Source organism: Balaenoptera physalus (genome assembly GCF_965194825.1).
Source record: "Balaenoptera physalus genome assembly, chromosome: 14".
NCBI lineage: Eukaryota > Metazoa > Chordata > Mammalia > Artiodactyla > Balaenopteridae > Balaenoptera > Balaenoptera physalus.
The window spans coordinates 32094026-32117283 of NC_138893.1; the positions used below are offsets into that span (position 1 = coordinate 32094026).

A 23258-nucleotide genomic window follows, 5' to 3' on the forward strand; every position below is an offset into this window, starting at 1 on the left:
TCCTGTCCCGTGAAGCACAATCATGCTGGCAGGACCCAAGGTAAGGTGACGGATTATTTTGTAAAATTAAGTTTCCAGGAGGAAAAATCATGTCTTTATTCACAACCAAAGGTCTCGTCTATTATTTCATGCGGTTCTTTTGGCACCTTTAGCAACATCCCAGGCACTTTGCAGAGGCAAACCAAACGGTAGATTTTCCTCTCTTGCCCTCTCTCTCCCTCGGTTCCCAGAAGGAAGCTTTCTTCTCCTCTAGCCACCTCCACAAGCAAGCACAGCGCCTCTTTCATCTGTACTGTCCCATGCTGTCCACAGAAGGGACCAGCAGACTTTTCTAATGAGTGCAACAAATCAGATGGATCTTTGTACAGCCCAAGACAGGGGGGCTTTAGGCAGACACAATCCCGACCGTAAGCGTCCTTATTGTATAATCCGCATACATTTAGCCTCACTGTAGTTTTCCAAGGAGGAGAAGCATAAAGTCAGACTCCAAGCAGTGTAATCAAAAGTTCCATGGGGCTGTGACTCATGGCAATTCACGGCTCCAACCCCTTCCATTGGGGGTTCTCTCGTAATCCTCCATAGTGTTCATTCTTTCAAAAATTGCCATCTAAGCAAGAGGTGAGTGTTGTGCATGCGTGTGGGTGTGTGTTTAAGAATGGAGATTGTTCTTTGCTTTGTTGAAAGAGAAGTCAGGCAGAAGGAACAAAGACAGGCTGAAGAAAAGAACAGAGGTGGCAAACCAACCCCAGAAGCGATGTGACTGGAAATCCCACAGGACGCACACATGCCCACAGCAATGACCGTCCTCTGGACCCTGCATGGTGCTTGGGGGTGGACCACGCACTGTCCTCGGCCTTCATTCTTCTTCTGACATCTTTCCTAACGTATCCCACACATGTATAGGCATGAACTTATTATACCCATAAAAAAAGGATAATTTATTCTTAATTGCACATTTGACCTAAGGATTAAAATGTGTTTGTCATTCAGCCACTTTCCATTAAAACCTTGGGGTGAATTTTTTACAACATTATAGGAAATGGAATTTTTACATTCTTTATTGTATGAAAGAAAGAAAGTCGGGGTGCAAACGACTCCCTGAGAAAGGTAAGCAGCCCTTCCTGCTTCCTCCCCACCTTAAAATCAAACAAATTCCAATAATTACCCTCTCAGAGCTCAGTGCCTAACCGAACTTTGCAGCATCAGGTACTACTAACTGATAAGCTGTCAAAAGGGGAGGATACGAAAACTGCATTTATCAGACACCAGCAAAGGTGTCTCTCCTCTCCCCCCAGCACCACGGAGCACATCTGCTTAGGAACAAAGCTCCAGCAGTGTCTGCCCTAAAACTACAGCCAGCTTGAAGCCAAAGCGGGTAGAAAGAATCCCATCCGTTTCTTTCTAAAACCAACATTAAGGTCAAAATGGTTTTTTATTCTGCAGTTCACCTGGCTCCTGGCCAGGGCGCGAGTACAAACGGAGGCCGGGCCCCTGGCCTGCTCCTTCTCTCCCCAACCTCCATCCCTCACCAGGGGCAGCCTCGAGCACAGGTGTGTGGACAACCCACCTGTAAGTTGCAGCCCCATCCTTGGTATCTCCTTGGCTGAAGGGTGCAAACGTGGGCACAGTCAGCCTTGGGAAGATGGGCCAGGAGATGGCGACGGGGTGGGCCCAGGAAGTGGCTGCTCCCAGGTACCCAGAACATGGTCCAGGAGGAGTTTGGCTCTGCAGACTTATCTCACTGCGAGGGCTGTGGCCCCAGGAAGGCCAGAATGGGGCCCTCTGAAGTTCAGGGTCCAGCTGAGGCTGTCCGGCTCTGAAGACGATACTACCTGGCCCCCTGATTGGCCTGTACGGCCATTTCTGAGACCACCTGGCCCCCTGACCAGCTTGTGAGGCCATTCCTAGCAATCCCCATCTCCTTCCAGGCCTCATGTTAAACTTTAATGCTTGAGGTGGTCCCACCCCTGCTGGTGTAACTTAAGGAAGCACACAGAGGACTCCAGCCAGCTGGGCAGGCTGGAGGCTGGGACAGGAGATCCATCCTATCCTTCCCCATCCTCCCACCCCCAGTAATCACCCCATCTGAAAGGTACATAAAGGTCTTTGTTCTAAGTCACACTAGGGGGTGTGGGAAAGTGATAAGAAATCTGGATAATTTGAAGTTCATGAGGAATAAAGGAGTCATCCCTGCACAGATTCAGCCATCCATCATTTTCTCTTCTCGCCCATTTACTAAGTATCATCCCCAAGCCCACAGGGGCTACGTTTTTAATAAAAATGCAGGTTCACATGGGTGATCCAGAACCAGTACTCTTATGGGAGCAAGGGGCCAAATATTAGAATCTAAGATTGCACCAGAGAATTCCAAGACCCACTGGCCCGCACAAACCCAGTTCTGGACGTCAGCTGAAAGGCACCCAGAGTTAAATGCATGGTTTCCCCAGAGGCCTCCCCTAAACTTCTGCAAAGCAGACACAAAATAACCCACTGTATCTCCGCACCCTTAGTTTACACCACATCAAACCAAGCCCGGAGCTGAGAGGCCCCAGAGGCTGGTGACAATTTAAGGAGCTCCAGCCCCCTGGGGTGTGTGCCCCCCTCCAGCCGGGTCCCCTGAGGAGCCGCTGTGAGTCTTCCTGGGGCTCAGCCGCAGGGCTGCCCCCAGGCCTCCCCCAGGGACGCCTGATGCTTGGTTACCTGCTTCTTCTGGGGGAGGCGGTGCGCTGACCTCGGGTTCTGGAACGACTTCAGAGGGTGGCGGAGGTGGGGCTGGTGGAGCTTTGACGGGGGTCGTTGACTCCGGGGTCTCAAATGCTTCTTCAGAGTCAGAACTCCTGATGGAGAGAGAGGGGGAGGAGCACAGGTTAGACAGTGGCCGGGGCTGCGTTGGCTCCAGTGCTGGGGAGCAGTGCACAGCCTAATGACCCCTCCCAGGACCGGTGCAACCAGTCTCACTGCCCAATTAAACGGTCCGAGGCCAGCCGTGAGCAAAGTCATTTCTCAGCGTGATTCCCAGGAGTGAATCTCATTATCACCAGCTTTGTGCCCAAATGACGGAGTCTTTGAACTCAGCTCTACACGAGATACAGACTGCTGACCTTAGTGGCAAATACAAACAGTGGAATCTTTTGATCAACTTTGGCTCGCGTTATTTTGGCAACAATTCAGTCAAAATGATATGGAAGCATTCCCAGGGACACTCTGTGATGCTGTGGTTCCACCACACCCACAGGACCCTCACTCCACAAGACCAAATCTCATTAGGTCTCTCTCCCCCTCACCCCGTCATTCTCTCCCGCTGCCTTTCTTTCGTAGCACACAACTTGTTATTATAGATTTAGTCACTTTCTAATCATGTTAACGATCTTTCCCTTCTATTGAGCTGAAAGGCCAAGAGGGCAGCCTGTTTTGTTTTGTTTTGTGTTCTTTTGTTTATCACTGCATCCCCAGCCTAAACCAGGAGGCGGTGAATAAACATCTGTTAAGTGAATAAATGAATGAATGAGAGCTGGCAGGTCAGGTGGAGGACGTGTCAGACCAAAACACAAAGCACGGCCCCCTTGCTGATCCCAAGAGTGTGAAAATGGCCCTCGCTGGTCTGCAGCGAAGTCTCCTCTCAAGGAAGGTTCTTCAGCCAGAGACATGAACCGAAACTCCACCCAGAGGACGCCCCCCACCCGGGAACAAGGGGGATGCCACTCACCAAACTAAAGCCTTATCCTGGGCTCGAGAAAATCCAGAGGAGGCAGTCCTGCTCCATCACCCTGCTTCCCCCGAGGACTCAATTTCAAGCCAGAAAGGATGAGGCACCCCCAAATCACTGAGCCAGGCACGTGTCCTCAGGCTGGAGGGCAGCTCCTCACGTGCTCAGGAGGCACAGGGGTCCGCGGCCCCAGCCCCACCACACTCGGAGGATGCCAGCGTGCAAGAAGCGGCAGCATCCCCTGGGCTGATTCCCGTCTCGGGATGCTTTAAATAGACCAAGATGCCACTTATTTCCTTGCAACAGGGAAGGTAATTATCAAGAGGGTGGATACTTAGGATCGCTGCTGGCACAAGCGACCCAGCCGGCGATTTGGCAGAAGATGTATAATCAGAGGGTGACGCATCAGGTGTGTATGGAACGTGAAACGCTCACAGCGCCGGGCACCAAGACTATCAAAGGACCAGTGTCCTCTGCAGAAGTCAGCATCTTCTAAAGACCATCTGCCAGCCGGCAGAGAACACCACGACGAACCAATCCCTCCACAGTCAGGCAGGACAGGCAAAAAGGGCCATTTGGTGAGCTCTCCTTCAGAAAATCTACATCGATGTTTTTACAACTTGTTTGTCAGAGACTCACTTTGTCACAGCCAAAGATCCCCCACCCCCATCCTTTCGAGGACCCTGGCTCCTCCAACCTGCCACACAGCCCTCCAGGGACAAAGAGACGAACAGAAACATCAGAGCTGCTTTTGATGGGATCCAATGAGCCGAAGCCTGCATACTATCAAATTTCATTAGGAAAGACTGAATTCATGCAAACACGACAGAGGCCATGCTGGCTTTTACAAACACACATTAATATTAACAGACTTAGCTTTTGTCTAGGGGGGAAATTTAAGATCCACGACCGGACAACAACAGATCTAGGTGCCTGAAGTTTTGCAGAATCTGTTTACCGGTATGAAAAACACAAGGAAGTTATGCAACCGAGCATCAAAGCGAAAGAGGAGTTTGGATCTGCCTGGTGGGCCCTGGGTGTCGCCCCGGCCCCCAGCTTCGCACAGGTCAGCGACAACGTTGAAGAGATACACGGAGACAACTTGCCTCTTTCCTGAGTTTCCCTGAAGGACCTGCAGACTGGAGTCCCCACTGCCGGTCACCGTTGTCCACATCCACCGGGCCCATTCCACCGGGGGCCATGTCCACCAGGAGGCAAAAGCCATCTCCGCTGAAGAACAGCTTCTGTCGCCCAAATTCCCACCCCTAATTCCTTTGCTGGTATCTCTGGGATCTGAATCTCTTTAAGATGTCACGAAAAAGTTAGCTGCACGGCCAGCCACAAATGTTGTGAGAGCTTCCCCAGACTCCAGCAGAGATACTGAGGGAGAGACTCTGTGCTCTTCCCATGGCTTCTGCATCCCCGGACCCTGGCGATGTGTGGCTTTAGAGCACAAAGGGCCCCTGATCTTTCCCAAGAGCACAAGCAAGCGACGGGGAGGGCCGGACACTTGTGGATGCAAGCTGCTGAATTCCAATGAGGTCTCCCCTGCTTGCAGCTGCCCAGCTGGCACACCTGCTCGGAAGGGACCACCGTTCCCCACGGCCCTGTGCGGGACGCAGTGTGTGGGAAGGGCAAGGGTACACCAAGCCCCTGTGTGGTTCCTTGCCTTGTTTACTGTGAACTTTTCTGCATCAAAGCATCAGAGGCTACCACGGACCCCTAGAATGCCATTCACTTCCAGCACTTCCTGCATTGTTTTCATATTTTCACTCCCTCTCCCAGGAGCGGAGAGCAAGCTAATTAGAGGAGGCGGATAGCAGCTTTTTAAGTTAGCTCTTTTCTCCCTATTCAGTTTCTCAGGGGGCTCAAAAACATTCCCAAGAGCAGGGATTTCTGCAGTCCCCCCACGGAGCCTGGACATAAAAATAAAGCAGCATTTCAGAGTCCCAATGCATAAAAGCAGTTCCCATCGGCTGCTTGATTATTTTTTCCTACCAAAAGAACCTAAAGTACAGGAAATTATTCTGCAAAGGCTCCACACTTTTAAAATGAAAAAGTAACTAATTTAATTTGCCAAGAAGCTGTATTAGAAAGAGAAATGTGCCATTACAGTCTGCTAAAACGACTCTGAATTGTAGGGAAATATACTCACCAGGATATGCATACCTAGGTTCTCCATATAAAGAAATATGTAAATACATGCAAATACGATAAGGTATATGCACTTCCATAGTGTAAAGACATACCTCTTAATGGCCAGGCATGAACTATAATGACTTTAATTCCTAGCATGAAGAGCGTTCTAATAGCTATCATATGCTGAACTCTTTGTTATGTGTCAGGCACTGGACTAGGCCATTTGTACATTTCTCTATAATCTGCAAAAACATCCTACTGCTGGAGAGCAGGGCCATTTTACAGAAGACACAGCTATGGTTTAGAGAGGCAAATTACTTTGTTCGAGGCCATCCAGTTAGTAAGCTAGGGAAAGCAGGGCTCAAATCTAGAACTGTCTGCCTCTAAAATCTGTGCTGTCTTACTACATCAGTGGCTTCCAAACCTTTTTAGCAACAGAACTATTTTTCCAAATGAATCTTACATGAAATTCCTATGCATAAAGTAGTATTTCACTTATTCTGTAAGCTCAAGGTATAATATATTCTTACTATAAAGTCTATTATTGAGAACAATTAAGCTATTTTGATGAACTTGAAAATTTGACACTGAGGGTCGGGGATGCCAACTGCAGCATTAGATCTGTTGATTCCTCTCCTGGCTGCACATTATTAAGAAAAGTCCCAGGGACTTCCCTGGAGGTCCCGTGGTTAGGACTCCGTGCTTCCACTGCAGTGGGCCCGGGTGCGAGCCCTGGTCGGGGAACTAGGATCCTGCAAGCTGCACAGTGCAGCCAAAAAAAAAAGAAAAGAAAAAGAAAAGTCCTGATACATACCGATGAGTTAACCACAAACAACACCTGTTTTTAACAGCTTGTCCTGTGACCATGGAACATTCTTTAATAAGGCAGACAAGACAGAAGAGCTACCTAACCGGGCAAAACCAAATTAATCTATCAGCACAAGGCCATATGCTGGTGGCATCCAACACCACACACTGTGTGTGTACAGAGAAAGAAAGATGGAAATGTGTAACCACGTGCGGACAGACTGTGCTGGCTGCTGAAATCTGAAGTCTACCAAGCTCCTCAGCGTGCTGGTAAAGTTTTAAAATATCTTTTCAAATACTTTTCTCAGATTTTGGAGAATCTCTATAGGGTGCTAAAGCCCACCGAGCACAGCTTGGAAACTTCTCCTCTGCACAACAATGAATACGGTCCCTCTATAGATGGCACATTGTGTCAAAACAGTATTTTACGGCAACTGTCCCCAAAGCAAGACAGCCGCAGAATGTAGAACCCTGAGGCCTATTAACCTATATTTTGGATTTGGTTTAAATATGTTTGTGTTTTACTTCTATAAACTACAACAACAAAGTAGTATAAGATCAGCACTCACATAATATAATAATATAACATAGTATAATAAAGTATAGCATAATATTAGTATAATATATAAGTAGTTAGTATAACATAATTAACATATTATAATATATACACATACATACATATATATACAAATACATGTGTGAATGTGTATCTGTAAATAAATAAAACATCAGAACCTTTTAATAGAGAAGAACTATAAATGCAGTTTTCCAGCATATCATTAAATGGTTACGTTTTGCTTAAGTTTTACTAGAGCTAATTCAAGGGCTTGGGAGAATACATTTTAGAGACCACAGAATCTTCCAACTTTGAAGGTGGTAGAAAATTTACCTGCTCCAACACTCTTATCACATCTTTTTAAACAGGTGAGGAAACTGAGGCCTGGAGAGCTAAAGTGATTCCCAAGGCCACCAGCCCATTCGTGGCAGACGTTCTGTAGAACTGGGCTTGCCTGCATGAAACACTGCCTCCAAATAACAGCTTTTTTTTCTAAATATAATGTCCCTCCCACCCTGGAGATCTAAAGTTACCTATACTTACAGGTTATCTGATTATCAAGACACACTTTGTGCTTAAGCGTTGCTAAAGTGGAGGAGACGTTTCCACATGCGTATCAATTTCCAGATCAATTCCTCAGAATTCCACTTTACAGTTCCCACTGTGAAAGCGATCTGGGGGACATTGGTGCTTATCACCACCTACCAAGAGTGAAAGGACACAGTGCAGGCACTTGAGAGGTGCGGGGCTTCCCAGGACATGAGGCCCAGCCTCTGAGCTCCTCGTGGAGGGACCACCTGAGCGAGAAGTAAGCCCCTTCTCCTCCTACCCACCCCCTCCTTGAAGACAAACCAAGGGAAAGGCAGAGCGCTGGCCCAAAGCCCCGACTCAGGGAGGAGGGCTTGAATCCTCCAGGTCAGAAGACCACCTGCCCGCCCGAAGACAGAGGGAGACCTTCCGGGAACGAACCTGAGCTCTCGACAGATCAGACCGTCTCGTTCATCTCTGCAGCTCACGTAAGAGTTTGATGGATTTGTGAGTGAGCAGATATCTTTGAAACTGATGTGCACTAAATTCTATTCATCAGAACATTCTGCTGTGAGAGCCTTGTCAAGAAAAGCTGTCTCTGCCCCAAACACACACACACACACGCTTCCCTCTTGCCTAAAACAACTTGGCCGGACTGGTCATTTTTTCGGGCTGACTGAAAAGGGTCTTTCACTTTAATTTGCCCATCCCGGATATAGAAAAGGGATTTTCTCGGCAACATCGCTCCGCAATATATAGGTAAAGGGAGAACGTGATTTCAACACAACCAAAGGCTGAGATGCTTCTTGGACTGTCAGGTGACTGAGGGGCCACAGTCAGGTGCTGTCTCTCATGAACACAGAGCCAGCTCTGGCAAGCCAGGCAGCTAGGATTTTCAGCCTGACACTCTAGGGAAAATCAACATAGATGCTAACACACGTATCCCAAGATTCTTGGCACCCAGCGTCTGTCGGGCTATACGCCAGGTCCATTTTCAGATTCAAGTAGCTTTCACTTGGTGGCTACGTTGAGATGTCAGCAGGGTTCAAAGGGCACTGGCCATCAACACACTGGCCGCCTCTGGGTTAGGCTGCTGCCCCAGCAAGAGAAATGCAATCACAAAGGGAAAGAGTATACATAGATAGAGGAGTCCCGCAGACCTGGTGATGGCCAGTTGTAAATTGACTATAGTTGCAAGAAACAGGAACCGACTCAATAACTAAAAAATGGAATTTATATAGAAAGGCTATGGTGGCTGAGGAGTCAGATTTGAAGAGACAGGGAAGAGCGTCCAATTGGCCCACCTTGGGTCATATGCCCATCATTTAGCTAGAAGAGGGTAGGGAACCCTAATAAATAAGCAACCCATCCAGACCCAATGGAATGGGGGAGACAGAAAGAAATCAGAAGTTGGAATGGATGGTATGCAGTCCATCAGCTCTCACGACACTATAACTACGTCACTCACTGTAACTGTGTGACCTTAGGCAAGTCACTCGACCTCCCAGGCCCTTGGATTGTTTGTCCAGTAAGTGGGGATAATTACTGTAAGGATAATGCTTCCTCCTTATTATTGCAGCTCCAATACTGCCCTTGGCTTCTAAGCATTAGAAATTTGGGGGAATGTGATTTGCTAGCAAGTTAAGTCTTCTATTTTATTTGGTCATGCCTACTGAGTTGGGCATGAAAGAGAATCTGGAGGCCACACACAGCATAGGATGGCTGTCTTGCCGGGTGGTCCGTGGACACAAGTGCATCCAGGAGAATGTGGACACTCTCAAGAGTCGCACTGAGCTGGCCTTCATCCTTCCCTCAAGGTGCACACAACCCACGTTTGCCAGGGACAGGGGTGAGGGCTCGGTGTGGCACTACACACGTGTGAGTGTGTATGCGTGTGCCCGATGAACACCCCCGTCACACACACACAAACACACACACACACACAGAGTAAGTTCTGAAATTGACTTAACTGCAATGACACCGGGAACTTCACAAAAGAGAACTGACTCTACTGGCTGCGGGCCTCACTGCAGGCAGTGAAGAATCAACGCTGAATGGGCTCCGGACTCATGATGCCACAGATTTGCAACTGCATCGTGTTATGCCTTCCTGGAGAAAGGCCAGACTGAATCAAGTCTCAGGAGAAATAAAGAAAGAAGGGACCCAGATGGTCCTTTTATGTCCTGGCTTTCATGCACTGATACCCCTGAAATCTCATCTTTGTAGCCTAACGCCTTGCTTGAGTAACTTATATTGGAATCTTTCAACTCAGATTCTTAAAAATCTAACTGGAAATAAGATATTTATGGATGCTAGCAAAAAAAAGATAGGCAGATAAATAGCACCTATAAAGACTAAGTGGTAAAAGAGACAGAAAAACAATAGAAGAGGATGCAAAAACTCAAAAAGAGCAGTAATGTTTGGCCAACCACTAGGGCTTTTTCTAGCACCTGGCAAGTAACAGACCCTCCCTCAGAACCGCATACTGTTAATGAGGGTGGGTGGGTTTGCAAGTACAGTCAGGAGAGTTCCAAGCTAAGTGGTAAGTAGAAAAACAGCAAATTAGGGACTTCCCTGGTGACGAGGTGGCTAAGAAGCCGCCTGCCAGTGCAGGGGACACGGGTTCGAGCCCTGGTCCGGGAAGATCCCACATGCTGCGGAGCAACTAGGCCCGTGCACCACAACTACTGAGCCTACGCTCTAGAGCCCGTGAGCCGCAACTGCTGAGCCCACGTGCCACAACTACTGAAGCTCACGCGCCTGGAGCCCGTGCTCCGCAACAAGAGAAGCCACCGCAATGGAAAGTCTACGTGCCGCAACAAAGAGTAGCCCCCGCTCGCCGCAACTAAAGAAAGCCTGCGTGCAGCAATGAAGACCCAATGCAGCCAAAAATAAATAAATAAAATAAATAAATTTATAAAAATACCCAAGCAAATTAAGGAATATAGTATGAGCTTATTTGGGGTACAATAATTATATATAAATGTAAACAAATACACATAAACACATGTATATTTACATACACATATATACTTATGTAGAGACGGTCCAGAACACAAGGAATTGAACACAGCTGGGACCTGATTAGCTGGATGTCCAGAGTGACACAATATAAGAGAAGACGCCGACAAGGAGTTTGGAGAAAGCGGAGTGGCAGCTAGAATGCAGCCAATCCCCTCTGCACAGTTCAGGGCAGACACGCCCATGTGGGCCAGCCCCCTCCAGGCTCTACGCACAGGGGTGCAGCGGGGCCAGCCTTCAGGTGCTGTCACAGCCTGCAAGAAGCATCCATCCTGCATCCAAGGCTCACCTTCCACACTCAACGAGCATTCTTCTGATTTCAAGGTGGTTTTCCAGGCAGGCACCTGGGTACCAGGATGGGGGTGCCCCAACCAGGGGCCAACATTTTACAATTCGTACCTCAGAGTTTCCTCATCCAGCCTCTCACGTGATCCTCACAACAAGGGAGGCACGTGGATTTCACTCCATGACAATTTCAGCAGGACCTGTCAGGTGCTGGGCACCTGGGCAGCTGAGTCAGACAGATCAGCTCCCCATCTCGAGAAGCTTGCGTCCTCCTGGGTCCCCAGGAGGAGAACCCAGAGCCAAGTGGCTCAGTGACTTGCCGCGGGCTCGGAGCCAATACCAGAGCACGTGTCTTCCATCTCTCATCCTAACCCAAGTACCGTCCTCCACGTCCTAGAGGCTCCTGGACGTTGACAGGCTAGACTCCTCATTTGCAAATCAGTCTCTGGTACATTTGGGTGCTGTCAGTTTCCCTGAGCATCCTCACCTCCAAGGCAACAGATCAAACGGAGTTTCTGCATCTGGGTCCATGACTGCCCGATGGGGGGCGTCCAGCCAGGCCAGCCTGGGTCTCCTGCCCTCCTCACTCCCTCTCCCCTTCCTCATGGCCATACCTTAACCCCCTCCCTCATTCAACCAGTGGATGTCTAGGCACCCTGGCCCTGGCATCCCGACTACAGTGGCTTGAGGTTCTTGGAACCTACAGGGAATGATGAGGGGAGGTCATGGGCCACCCAGACCTCTGGGGTCAAGAAAGTGGCCTCTGCTGGGGGTCAGGTCAGCCCCTGAAGTCTGTTACCCTCATCAATCACATCCTGGGCAAAGGGTAATATCATCACAGAGTCAAGGGAGACTGAAGTGCTGACATCCCAGGACAGGCTCTTTCAGGAGGCCACAGGATTTCCTCTTAGCAGAGAGCAGGGGCGGCTCTAGCCTTAGATTCCTGGCTCCCAAGTTCTTTAGATCCAAAGTGTCCTCACCTGAGTGTCTGTCTCTCTCTGTGTGTCTATCTCTCTGTGTCTCCATCTCTATTTGCCTCCCTCCCCTCCTGTGTGTGCGTGCGTCCGTGTGTGTGCACGCGTGTATGTGTGTCCCCTCCCTTACCTCTCTATCTCCCCCGCCATCCCCCTCTCTAGTCAAAACGAGAAAAGGAACAGTGGAGGCTGCCCTGCTAATTTGATTCCTGCACTTTCCATCAATAATTAAAGCTCATGAATTTTGACTTTATAAAATTCTTCATTTATAATCTTACCTTTAAAGTGGTCCTTTAAGGCTCTGCAAATTATTGTTAATAATAGCCATTGGAGAAGGGACTTGAGGGCTCTTACTGCATCAGGCATTAACATCCCTATATTCACCCCTTGTAATGTTTCACTCAGTATAAATACATTACTGAGTCACGCTGAGAAGTCATTGTCCTTAACAAATACATATACACCTTACATGTAGATTTCAACCAGCTTGTTAAAACCTGAGCATCCCAGAAAGCATGGCGAGTTCCTTGTGAGACCCAAGCAGCTGGGATTATTAACGGAGCAGGAACCTGCAGATTGTTTGTAGGAAAAGGTTTTTGTCTCCTTGGCCTTCCCTGAGTTCCAAAGAGCAAACTCAAGCAGTTACTAATTAGGAAGTGAGGGAATGCAGAAACAAAGGAAAAGCAGTCAAGAAACAATAGTTCAGTGATAAAACAGAGTCCTAGCTCCTCCTGAAGGTATCAATATATACAGTACAATTGGACACATGTTTTCCAGGAACCAAGACCCTCCCGGGTGGAGGATGATGACCACACGCTGACCACAAGCATGCAGACCCCAGACTGGTTAGAACCAGAAGGTTGATGATTGAGATTCCCTAAACGTCACCCTGTCACCTCACCACCAGCCAATCAGAAGAAAGTTATCCACCCTGCAGCCCTCACCCCAAATGTTGCCTTTAAAAATCCTTCCCGGACTTCCCTGGTGGTGCAGTGGTTAAGAAACTGCCTGCCAATGCAGGGGACATGGGTTTGATCCCTGGTCCGGGAAGATTCCACATGCTGTGGAGCAACTAAGCCCGTGCAGCACAACTGCTGAGCCTGCGCTCTAGAGCCAGCGAGCCACAACTACTGAGCCTGCGTGCCACAACTACTGAAGCCCGTGCACCTAGGGCCTGTGCTCCGCAACAAGAGAAGCCACCGCATGAGAAGCCCATGCACCGAAACGAAGAGTAGCTCCCACTTGCCTCAACTAGAGAAAGCCCGTGCGCAGCAATGAAGACCCAACGCAGCCAAAAATAAATAAATTTAAAAAAAAGAAAAAGTACCTTCCTTTAAAAAAAAATAAAAAATCCTTCCCTGCAAACCTTTGAGGAGTTCAGGTCTTTTGAGCATGAGTTGACCATTCTCCTTGCCTGGCATGCTGCAAATAAATGCTGTACTTTCTTTTACCGCAATCCAGTGTCAGTAGATTGACTTCGCTGCAAAGCAGGCGAGCGGACCCAAGTTCAGTTCAGAAAAAACACCCTCCTGGGGAAGAGAACAGTGACCTTGAGCGAGGCAACTGGAGACCCTGAGGCTTTGACAACTGAGAACATGCTTCCAGAGTGGGTTTAGTTTTTGCTATATTTCACTTATCTGAACCAATATGTCCCACAGCCTCTCTGCGCTAATGAGAAAGATGAATTCTCCAGAAAACCTCTTCCCCAGCTCTGCTAAGTGAATGACAACCTGCGGTCCACTGTGGGTCTCAATGAGCCTCCATCGCGATGCTGCACACAGAAACAAGATGTACAAACCTGAACTTGGGATGGGTGGCCAGAATACTTTTGTAAAAAAAAGTCTGACATTTAGAAAGTTTGAAAAGCTCATTTTCTACCACTGTCTGCAAACAGCGCTTCTGTATAATAAAGAAGGAGGAGGATGCCAATCTTTTGTTCCTTTCTTTCCCATCTCTTTACATGATAAAAAGGAGAAGACCAGCTTGTAAACAGGATGCCAGTTGCAGAGAATAAGTATTGTTCAACACCTTGAAAGCATGCTTTTCCCTGAAGGCACCGCCTGCCTCAGTGTGTTATCACGCCCTCTCTCATACAAGATGCAGCGACATCAACCCAGTCTTTGATCTACTTATTAAAAATTCTGAACTGATAAAATCTAAGTGAAAGCACTTTCTTTGTGTATAAGATAGGAATTTATGATTCTGATCATTTTGTAGATGAACAGAGCACAACATTCACCAAATATAAAAAATGAGATCAACAGATCTGGTTCTAAAAGTCCTGCTCTGCCACCTGTGAGGTGAGCCACTTGGGACAGTTTCTGTAACATCCCTGGGCCGCAGTTTCCCCGTCTATGCAGTGTGCATAGTAGCGAGTAACAGGTGGTGGTACCACCAGCCATATGGGGTTACTTTGAGAAGTGAGTTTATACCTGGAAAATGCCGTGCACAAGGCCAGGCAGTTCGAAGGCATTTACTCTCTCCAGTCCTTCAAGTGTTAAAATTCTACAACCAAGATTATTGTATCCATCACCTAAACATAATCAGAGAAACACTAAGCATAGTCATCTTTTCTTTAAAGCCCCCTGTAGTCAGGGGACAGCTGTGCCAATGATTCCTCAGATTTTTACAGAGCGATGAGAAAAGAGTGTGATTTTCTTGTTCTTCCCACACACTTAACACCAACCCCCGCCCCCAGACACATACTGCTAAAAGGGCTGTGGGCGAGGAATTGTAAAATTAAGCAAGAAACTTCACTCGACTATTTACTGAATTAATTCACAGCCACTCGGAGAGAAACTATAATCAACAAAACAGAAGTGCTGACACAGTTTGTTCCAGGCTCTGGGCTGCACTTGGAGTTTCTCTCTCTCGCATTCCCTAGAAGGAAGGTTTCTCAGAGACAGTCTTGAAGAAGGAGGAGGGAGACAGTCATCACGGAGCTGGGGAAAGAAGGTTCCAGGCACAGAGAAGCACAAGAGGAAGCACCCTGAGGTGAGACGGAACTTGCCAAGTGCAAGGAATGGGTGTAAGGCCCCCAGATCTTGAGAGCACAGTGGGCAGGAGGAGAAAGCTGCCTCGAGGAGCTGGAACACCAGTGGAGAGTTCTACTCGGACAAGAGCTCGCCCTGATCTACGTTTTAAAAAGGTCTTTCTGGCTGCTCAGAGAACAGGAGCAGGGGCAGGAGTGGGGTTGGGGGGGGTGCGGGGAGGAGATGATCAGATCAGCAAGGAGACAGGAGAATCCAGAAGGGAGAAGATGAGGCTCAGACTAGCAGAGGGGCATGGACCAAGGTGGTGAGAAGCGGCCAGATTTGAGGTATTAACTTGTGAGAAGTTAAGGAGCCAGCTGTCAGCGGTGGAACTGAGATTCCAAGAGCGCTTTCAAAAAGTTTGGCTAAATATAAGCATTTATTTTTACTTGCACTATAATTGATACAAGGAAAAAAATAGTTTTTCTCGACTCCAAGAGACTCTGAATCATCTTTTACACCAGTTGATTTAATAATAACAAAAATATTGGAGTCATCATCACTGGTTTAAATATGACAAAGCTGATAAGTAACCTCATATTTCAATTATGTATAACAAAGCTCCAATGAACAGGTAAATTTCCCACATCAAACACACAAACTGTCTCAAGGTTAAGGGATTTACCAATAAGCCAATAAGCCAATTGGGTTAAAATAGACTCTCAGAGCTGACCTTCTTGACAACAAACAACTCAATTTTATGATAAAAGGAACAGAACATGTTACAAACCTGACCATAGTCACCTGGCTATTTCTATTCATCTTGCCTTCAAGCCGAGTTACTTATAAGCATGCTCCAGCCTCCAGCCTCGCTTATTTTTAGGGCAAGATGTTAAAGGCCAGCTTTGTGCTTTGTTTCTCAAATCTCTTGCATCAAAGGCTCAGAGGTCTCCATTATCTCAAGGTTCCTGCTATTTAAAAGTCATGCTTCGGGGCTTCCCTGGTGGCGCAGTGGTTGAGAGTCTGCCTGCCAATGCAGGGGACACGGGTTCGAGCCCTGGTCTGGGAAGATCCCACATGCCGTGGACCAACTAAGCCCGTGAGCCACAGCTACTGAGCCTGCGCGTCTGGAGCCTGTGCTCCGCCACAAGACAGGCCGCGACAGTGAGAGGCCCGCGCACCGCGATGAAGAGTGGCCCCCGCTCGCCGCAACTGGAGAAAGCCCTTGCACAGAAATGAAGACCCAGCACAGCCAAAAATAAATAAATAAATTAATTAATTAATTTCTTTTAAAAAAAGTCATGCTTCTGGTTTCAGCTGAAAACCTTAATGTAAGATGAATTAAATAATTAGGGGCTTATCTCTTCTTTTCTTTATTTGTCACAGGACATGTGAATGGATTAAGCATAAGAGATAAGAAAAGGAAAGAATCAGGAATTTCACCTAAGTCTTTGCTCACAAAACCGGGGGAAGCATGAATGGAGAATATGGTACATTTTGCCCAAAATTAAGATGGAAAAGCTCTGACTCTGGACATTCCACCCGGCACCTCCTTCAAAAACCGACACCAGAGGGTCTCATTCGCTTGGTTCAGGTAACGATCATCATGACCACTGAGAGAACTGGCCAGCTCGAGATCAGACTCCTGGAGGAAAACCCATCAACCAAATCCTCATTCCACAGCCTCTAAACTCAAGTAAATAGAAATCTTACAACAAAGACATCAGGGATGGAAAAAAAGCATCTCCGCCAAAGAATGCAAAAGTACTCAGATATGGAAAAAAAGTCAGACACTTCCTAAGCACCATTTCAAGACGGAGGCCCCACAAACCCTCAATTTCTCCCTTAGACATTATTTTTACCCCAGGCCTTGGAAGCAATGCCTCAGAATGAGCCAGAAGGAGAGCGGGAAGGGGAGGGTATGTGTCACTCAGAACAAGGGACTCCACGGGCACAAACACTTGATTCTGAGCCCTTAATAGATGCTTTTGTCTGAGGGATGCCCAAAGGTGAGCTCACCCATCTTACCACAGTATATCCAGTGCTCTCCGCCTTAGATTTTTTCCAGGTCCCAGACGAGAGAAGATGCAGACTCACTTCCTGACATGTGGACACACTGTAAACGTGCAGCTTGGGGACCTCGCAAAGACACGGAATGCTGCTCGGTCATTTCCCCACCCCCCCTGCACACTGAGGTCTCCAGCCCAGTGCCTAGGATGCCCATGTGCACGGCTTGGGGGTGTGGCATCGGCCTCCCCAGCAGATGTGGGCTCCCTGCAGGCCGAGTGTGGCCGCTGCGTCACCTTGGCCCCCAATTCTTCATGTGTAGCCATCAATCTATTACTTTGTTCCTTTCTATCTTACAACTTGACTGCTCCAATGTCACAGATTTTCATCCCCAATTTAATTTTTTACCAATAAAAGGTTACATCTGGGTATTGGGAAGATATTTCCCAGGGCCCCTGAGATTTGGGCAATCCATATCATCTCCTGGCAAGCCTGTACCCAATCACCCCCGCACCTCTGGTCCCTTCCACCCACCACCAGAGGCATCTAAACCCTGACTTTTAGAAGGGGTGGTCACACTTGGAGAAGTGGGAGAAAATCAGTATCCAGGAAATTACAAATATCATGTCATGTCATGCCATGTCATAGTATATATTTTGAGCACAGATTGGGAAATATAATATGTAAACCTAAGAGAGCAAGCTTAGAGAACTGAAAAGCAGTATTAAAGCACCCCCTTCCCAGCAGGCTGGTTCTGAGGTTTAGCATGTTCTTTTCCACCTTCACAAGCACTAAGGGGTTTTCTTGTTGTTATAAACAGTTCAGACGAGTGATATTAATGTAGCCTACTACACAACGTATTGGCATTGCAGGGTTTTCTTCAGTAGATTACATAGGAATTATGCTATATTCAAACAAACAAAAAAACAGAAACATTTCATATATCATTTCTTTTTTTTGTTTTTTTTTTTGTTTTTTTGTTTGTTTTTGTTTGTTTTCTTTATACTGGGTTTTTTTTTTATTAAGACATTACTTTTTTTTTTTTTTAAGACATTACTTTTTAAGAGCAGTTTAAGGTTCACAGCACAACTGAGGAAAAGACAGAGATTTTTCATATACTTACTATTCCCTGCCTCCACGCATGTATAGACTCTCCTATTACTAATATCCTCAACTAGAGTGGGACATTTGCTACAATTGATCAACATAAAATTGACACATCATAATCACTCCAAATCCATAGTCTACATTACCGTTCACTCTTGGTGTTTTACATTCTCTGGGTTTGGACAAATGTATAATGACATGTATCCATCATTATGTCATATATCATTTCTTTACATATATTCTCTCAGGTGCAGAATTCTTCTGCAACAAGGAGGGGGATGGGGTGTTAACCCCATTTCATGGATGTCATCACTGAGGCTCTGAAAGCTGACGGTCCTGAGGGCACAGACTGAGCCGGCAATGCCTCGTGCCCAGGAACCTAGGACAGGTCTGCATTGTGTGCGGTGGTCCACTAATTGTTTTTTAAGGTGGCATTTATTAACTTTGCACTGTTCTTGACAGTGGAGATGGGCTGCTTAGCGCTGTTCTGGGCACCCTCACCCCTCTTTATCTTGGGAGCGGCTGGGTCACTACATCAGCACCCCCTCCCCCCCACCCCCCAGTGTCAATGTCACCTGACCCTCTGGTCCATGTAAAATAGGCAGGTCACAGATATGGACCCATTTCACCAGCCAGAAAGACAGAGAGGAAACGGAGGACCTGCAGTCAGGAGAAGGAACCCACTGAATCCACGGGCAGGGCCAGGCGACAGGGACAGACTCACACAGAGCGGGCAGACAGGAGAGAGAGACAGAGAGACAGAGACAGAGAAAGGCGGTGGGGGGAGAGTTCCACCAGCACAGCCCCCTCCTACTGTCCTGTCTCTGGGAGCAGGTGGCTAGTGACCTCGGGGCCATGACTAAATCCCGAGGTGGCCTTGAGGCTGGGGGCAGCGCCGGTCCTGTGCAGTCGGGTGGGTGGTAAGAGCCACGCCCCGGAGCGGGCCAGCGTCCATGGTGTGTGGTCCACGCGCTCTTCCGTCATCTGTTACTAGAACACTTGGGCATGAGGGACACGAGAACGAACACCTCTCCGTTCTGAAGTCTCACAGGCAGCACCTTGAGCACCAGTCCCACCAGAGTCCACCTCGCCATTCTCACCTGGCACTCCTTCCCACGGACCCCAGCTCCGTGTAGCGCCCAGAACCATCCGCAGCAAGACTCCGGGGCAAACGCTGATGGAAGCGTCCAGCCACGCATGACCATACTCCTCCCGCTCCTTACTTCTCCCTTGGCCTTGGGTCATTCTTCCAGGCCTGACCCTGGGACCTAAACATACTCACTACAGATGCCAAAACACCCGGGCCTTTTCCCAGGAGCAGGCTTGCCTCCCATGACACCCCCGTTAGGGCCCGAGACACAGGCTGAGCTGCCGAAGGTCAGTTCATCGGCCAAACAAGGACCAGGGCCCAGAGGACCGCCCCTCCCTCCCCTCGGTCTCCTCACCTCCCAGCCTGGTCCCTGCAGGCAACACCAGAGGCTGCACAAAACCCCAGCTGCTGAAAGCCCCTTAGAGGCATCAAGAGGTTAGAGGGGCAGCCCCAGGAGGAACTCACCTACTGTAGGTCAAAGAAGGTGAGTCTAAAAGCCACAAACTCTGATGTTTTAGGTTTTTCAGGTTTTTGTCCAGTTTTTTGGACAAAATGGGAGGAGATCCCTTTCTCTAAGCCATCCTGACAATTACCACCTGTCAGTTATAGGAAACATTTTCCCTCTTTTCTTTCTTTTTTTTTTTTCTTTGCTCTGGACCTTTATTTTTTCAGTTGAAGTATAGTTAATTTACAATGTTGCGTTAGTTTCAGGTGTACACCGAAGTGATTCAGTTATACATATACAAATATATACATTCTTTTTCAGATTCTTTTCCCTTACAGGTTATTACAAGATATTGAATATAGTTCCCTGTGCTATACAGTAGGTCCTTGTTGTTTATTTTGTATATAGTAATGTGTAACTGTGAATCCCAAACTCCTAATTTATCTCTCCCCGCTCCCTCTTTTCTTTAAATCAGTTTGAAGTTTGGGTTTTTCACATGCCAGCGAAGATGCCTAGCTGAGGCCACAGGCAAAGCCCTTCTAAGAGACACTGAGGCTGGAATACCAAAGGGTCCAGCCTGACCCAGGCACCGCCCACCCACCCCCAGCAGCTGCCTCTCGCACACCCTCTGGACACTTCAGCCTTTTCCTTCTCCCCCAGGAGCAGAGTTCCTTGGAGACTGAAGTTGTGAGTGATGACCTCACTCCCCCAGCAGCACTGCCCTCCAGGAAAGTGTCTTCCGGGTCGGTCCTTCTCCCCTCAAGCATTGAAGGAAATGAACACAGTGACAGGATCCTCTCTGAACAAAGTCGGGCCAGGAAATTCCACGCAAGACCTACATGTTTGCAGATGTTTTCCCTAAAGTAAAGCCAGCCTCTCCCGCCTTCTTCCTGGAGGGAAAATACTTCCAGACTGCTTTAGGCATGTCCCTTTAAAGCAGATCAAAGAACAATTAGCAAGTTCCACCAGGGCCTTGACAAAGAAAAGTAACTCTCAGAAGCTGGAGCCCCCTTTGATCCAGACTGCTTCTGAAGTCCCAGAGACCCAGATCTGATCCCCATTAAAGGCGAGCTTGTGCAGGGTGGGGGGAAGGGGGCGGAGCTGCAGAAAGCATGGCTGACAGGTTGGCAAATCTCAGGGTGATTTTCTCCCCCCGCATCAATAAAGAGCGGCTGGGTGTTTAATAAATGTTAAGCTCAACCTAGATGAACTTCAGCTACCTCCCACTCGGATAAACAGGGTAAACACCCACTTCCCTTAGAAATTGACCTCTAGAACATCCCTGAGATGATGGAAGGAATCAGAAAATTAAAAGACACTTCAGGGCAAAGACACAAGCTAAGATTCAAGGGAGGGTCTGGACCAAGGGCCCTGTCAGTCATTTTTATCCCCAAATAAACTATCCACTACATTTCCTCAGCGGAGAGAGAATTTGCAGTCTAAGCTATTTCACTGCCCTGGGAGGACACCTCTGGTTTAAGCTTGCCAAATGATATATCTAAATATATTTTTTAGCAAATTGAAAGTTAAAGGGAAAAGATTAAAATGACTACCAGACTCAGTTTGAATAATAACTAGCAGGAAAGGCCCGAGTGATAGTTCACAAATGATGTGCTCATGGGATTTAAAACTAACTTTCTGTCAGGAAAAAGCCCCCTGTGATATCTAAGATCCTGATGTTTCCAGCTCTAAAATTCTCAGACTCTGGAACTCCACAAACACCTTGAAGGAAATGAAGCTGGGATGTTGACCGCAAACTGGGCCCAGCAGTTGGCCTTAGCTGTCAGTCCCATAAGGACAAAGAGCTGCTAGGATCTGCCTGTTAGCAGGGCTGGAGCAAACCCTGGACAGAAGGGCCACCTCCACCCCTGCCTCCACCCCACCACCCCCGGCCCAGAGCCAGGAGCTGCTGCTGCTTCCATTTAAGGAGAAAGCAGAGAAAACAGTGAAAGCAGCTAACGCAGAGAAAACAACGCTTCTAAATAAGGAGGGTTGGCAAGTACAAAACCTGCGGGAAGTCCACCTCTCCAACAGGTAATTTATCACACAGAAATGGGATGCATTGTGCAGAAGACCCCAGGAGCCGCTTTCTTTTTCTAGGGCAAAGAATGAGAGAACAAAGGTAAATCGCTGCTCATTGTCCTGCCCCAGCCTCCTCATAAGCCTCTGCACTGCCTGCGGCCGCTGCCTCATCTACCCAGCAATGAAGGTGGGGAAGAGACCAGCTGAGAGACGGACAGAGACACCCTCGGGTGCACAGAAGTTTGGGAGAAAACAGACGTCCGAGAGGAGGAGCGAGCCATCCAGGAAGGGAAGGAGGCTGCGGCGTGTGTCCAGCTGTTACCGGAGTAACCTGTAGCCTGCAATGCATCCTGGGATATTCTGCGGGAGCCTTTAGGCAGGGATGTGCTTCCTTTACCCGGGGGCTCTGGCAGGACCCTGTGACGCTACATGGTGGTGACTGGCAGGCCAAGGGTTGAACCAGCTGTCTTCCTGGGTCAAGTACCACAGAACCTTAGTGCCTGGGGTCCACCCAAGCCTCTCCTGGCCCCATCAAGTCCCCGACTGCAGGGCCCCTTGGCATAGCTCAGTGTGGAGCCGATGTACCTAGGATTCTTTTTGCTAGTAAGACATTCATTCATCTGTTCATGCATTCATTCATTCAACAAATGATTTACTGAGCGCCTACTATGTGCCAGGCACTGTACTAGGTACGGGGGACACAAGCATAAAAAGTAAAATTGTGAGAAACCGTAATGGAAAAGAATATGAAAAAGAATATATGTATGTATAACTGAATCACTTTGCTGTACAGCAGAAATTAAACACAACATTGTCAATCAACTATACTTGAATAAAGTTTAACTAAATAAATAAGTAAATAAAAAGCAGCAAAAAAAAAGAAAACCAAGGAGAATGCCCTCATGCTGCTCACATTCTGATAACAGTTAAAGGGACAAATCAAATAACTCCACACTGTGCTGAGTTTTACAAAGAACTCAAACAAAAGAATGATATACTGAGCTGCAATGTCCAATACAACAGCCGCTTACCATACGTGGCTATTTTAATTTAAATTAAATAAAATTAAAGATTCAGTTTCTTGGGTGTACTACCCACATTTTGAGCGCTCAGTAGCCACTAGTGGCTAGCGGCAACCATATGGGACATCACGAATTATAGGACCTTTCCATCGTCACAGGTTCCACCAGACAGCACTGGAGAGTAAAGGCAGGAAAACCTGCTGAGAATCAAAGCTGGAGAAGGAGGCAGCCGTGCCAGCATGGGGCAGAAGGCCTTCTAGACGGCTTACAGCATGTGCAAAGACCCTGGGGCAGGTGGGTATTGCATGTTCAAAGAACTGACAGCTGACTGGTGTGCTTGTAGGCCCCAACAGGGGTTTGGATGTTAGACTAAAAGCAATGGGAAGCAGATACAGGGAACTGTTTAGAAAGAAGGGAGGTGAGGGAAAAGGAAAAACAGGACTTGACTACCAGGTTTCTGGTCAGAGCAGCTGGGCGGTGAGGTGCCATGTGCTGAGATGGGGAACTGGGGTGGAGGCTCGGTTACTTCATATGTACTTTTTTTGTTTTTGAGATAAGGAAGGTCATCAGTTCTATT

At 47.8% G+C, this 23258-nt stretch overlaps 1 protein-coding gene across 34 annotated transcripts in view; it reads right to left on the reverse strand.

The window, feature by feature from the left end:
* Positions 1-23258, reverse strand: part of TACC2 (transforming acidic coiled-coil containing protein 2) — a 205742-nt gene that overhangs the window by 45851 nt on the left and 136633 nt on the right. For all 34 annotated transcript variants that reach the window (XM_082424738.1, XM_082424718.1, XM_082424737.1 and 31 more), the window contains one exon: positions 2701-2837. In XM_082424738.1, coding sequence (XP_082280864.1) covers positions 2701-2837 — 137 coding nt within the window. The remainder of the gene's footprint in view (positions 1-2700; positions 2838-23258) is intronic.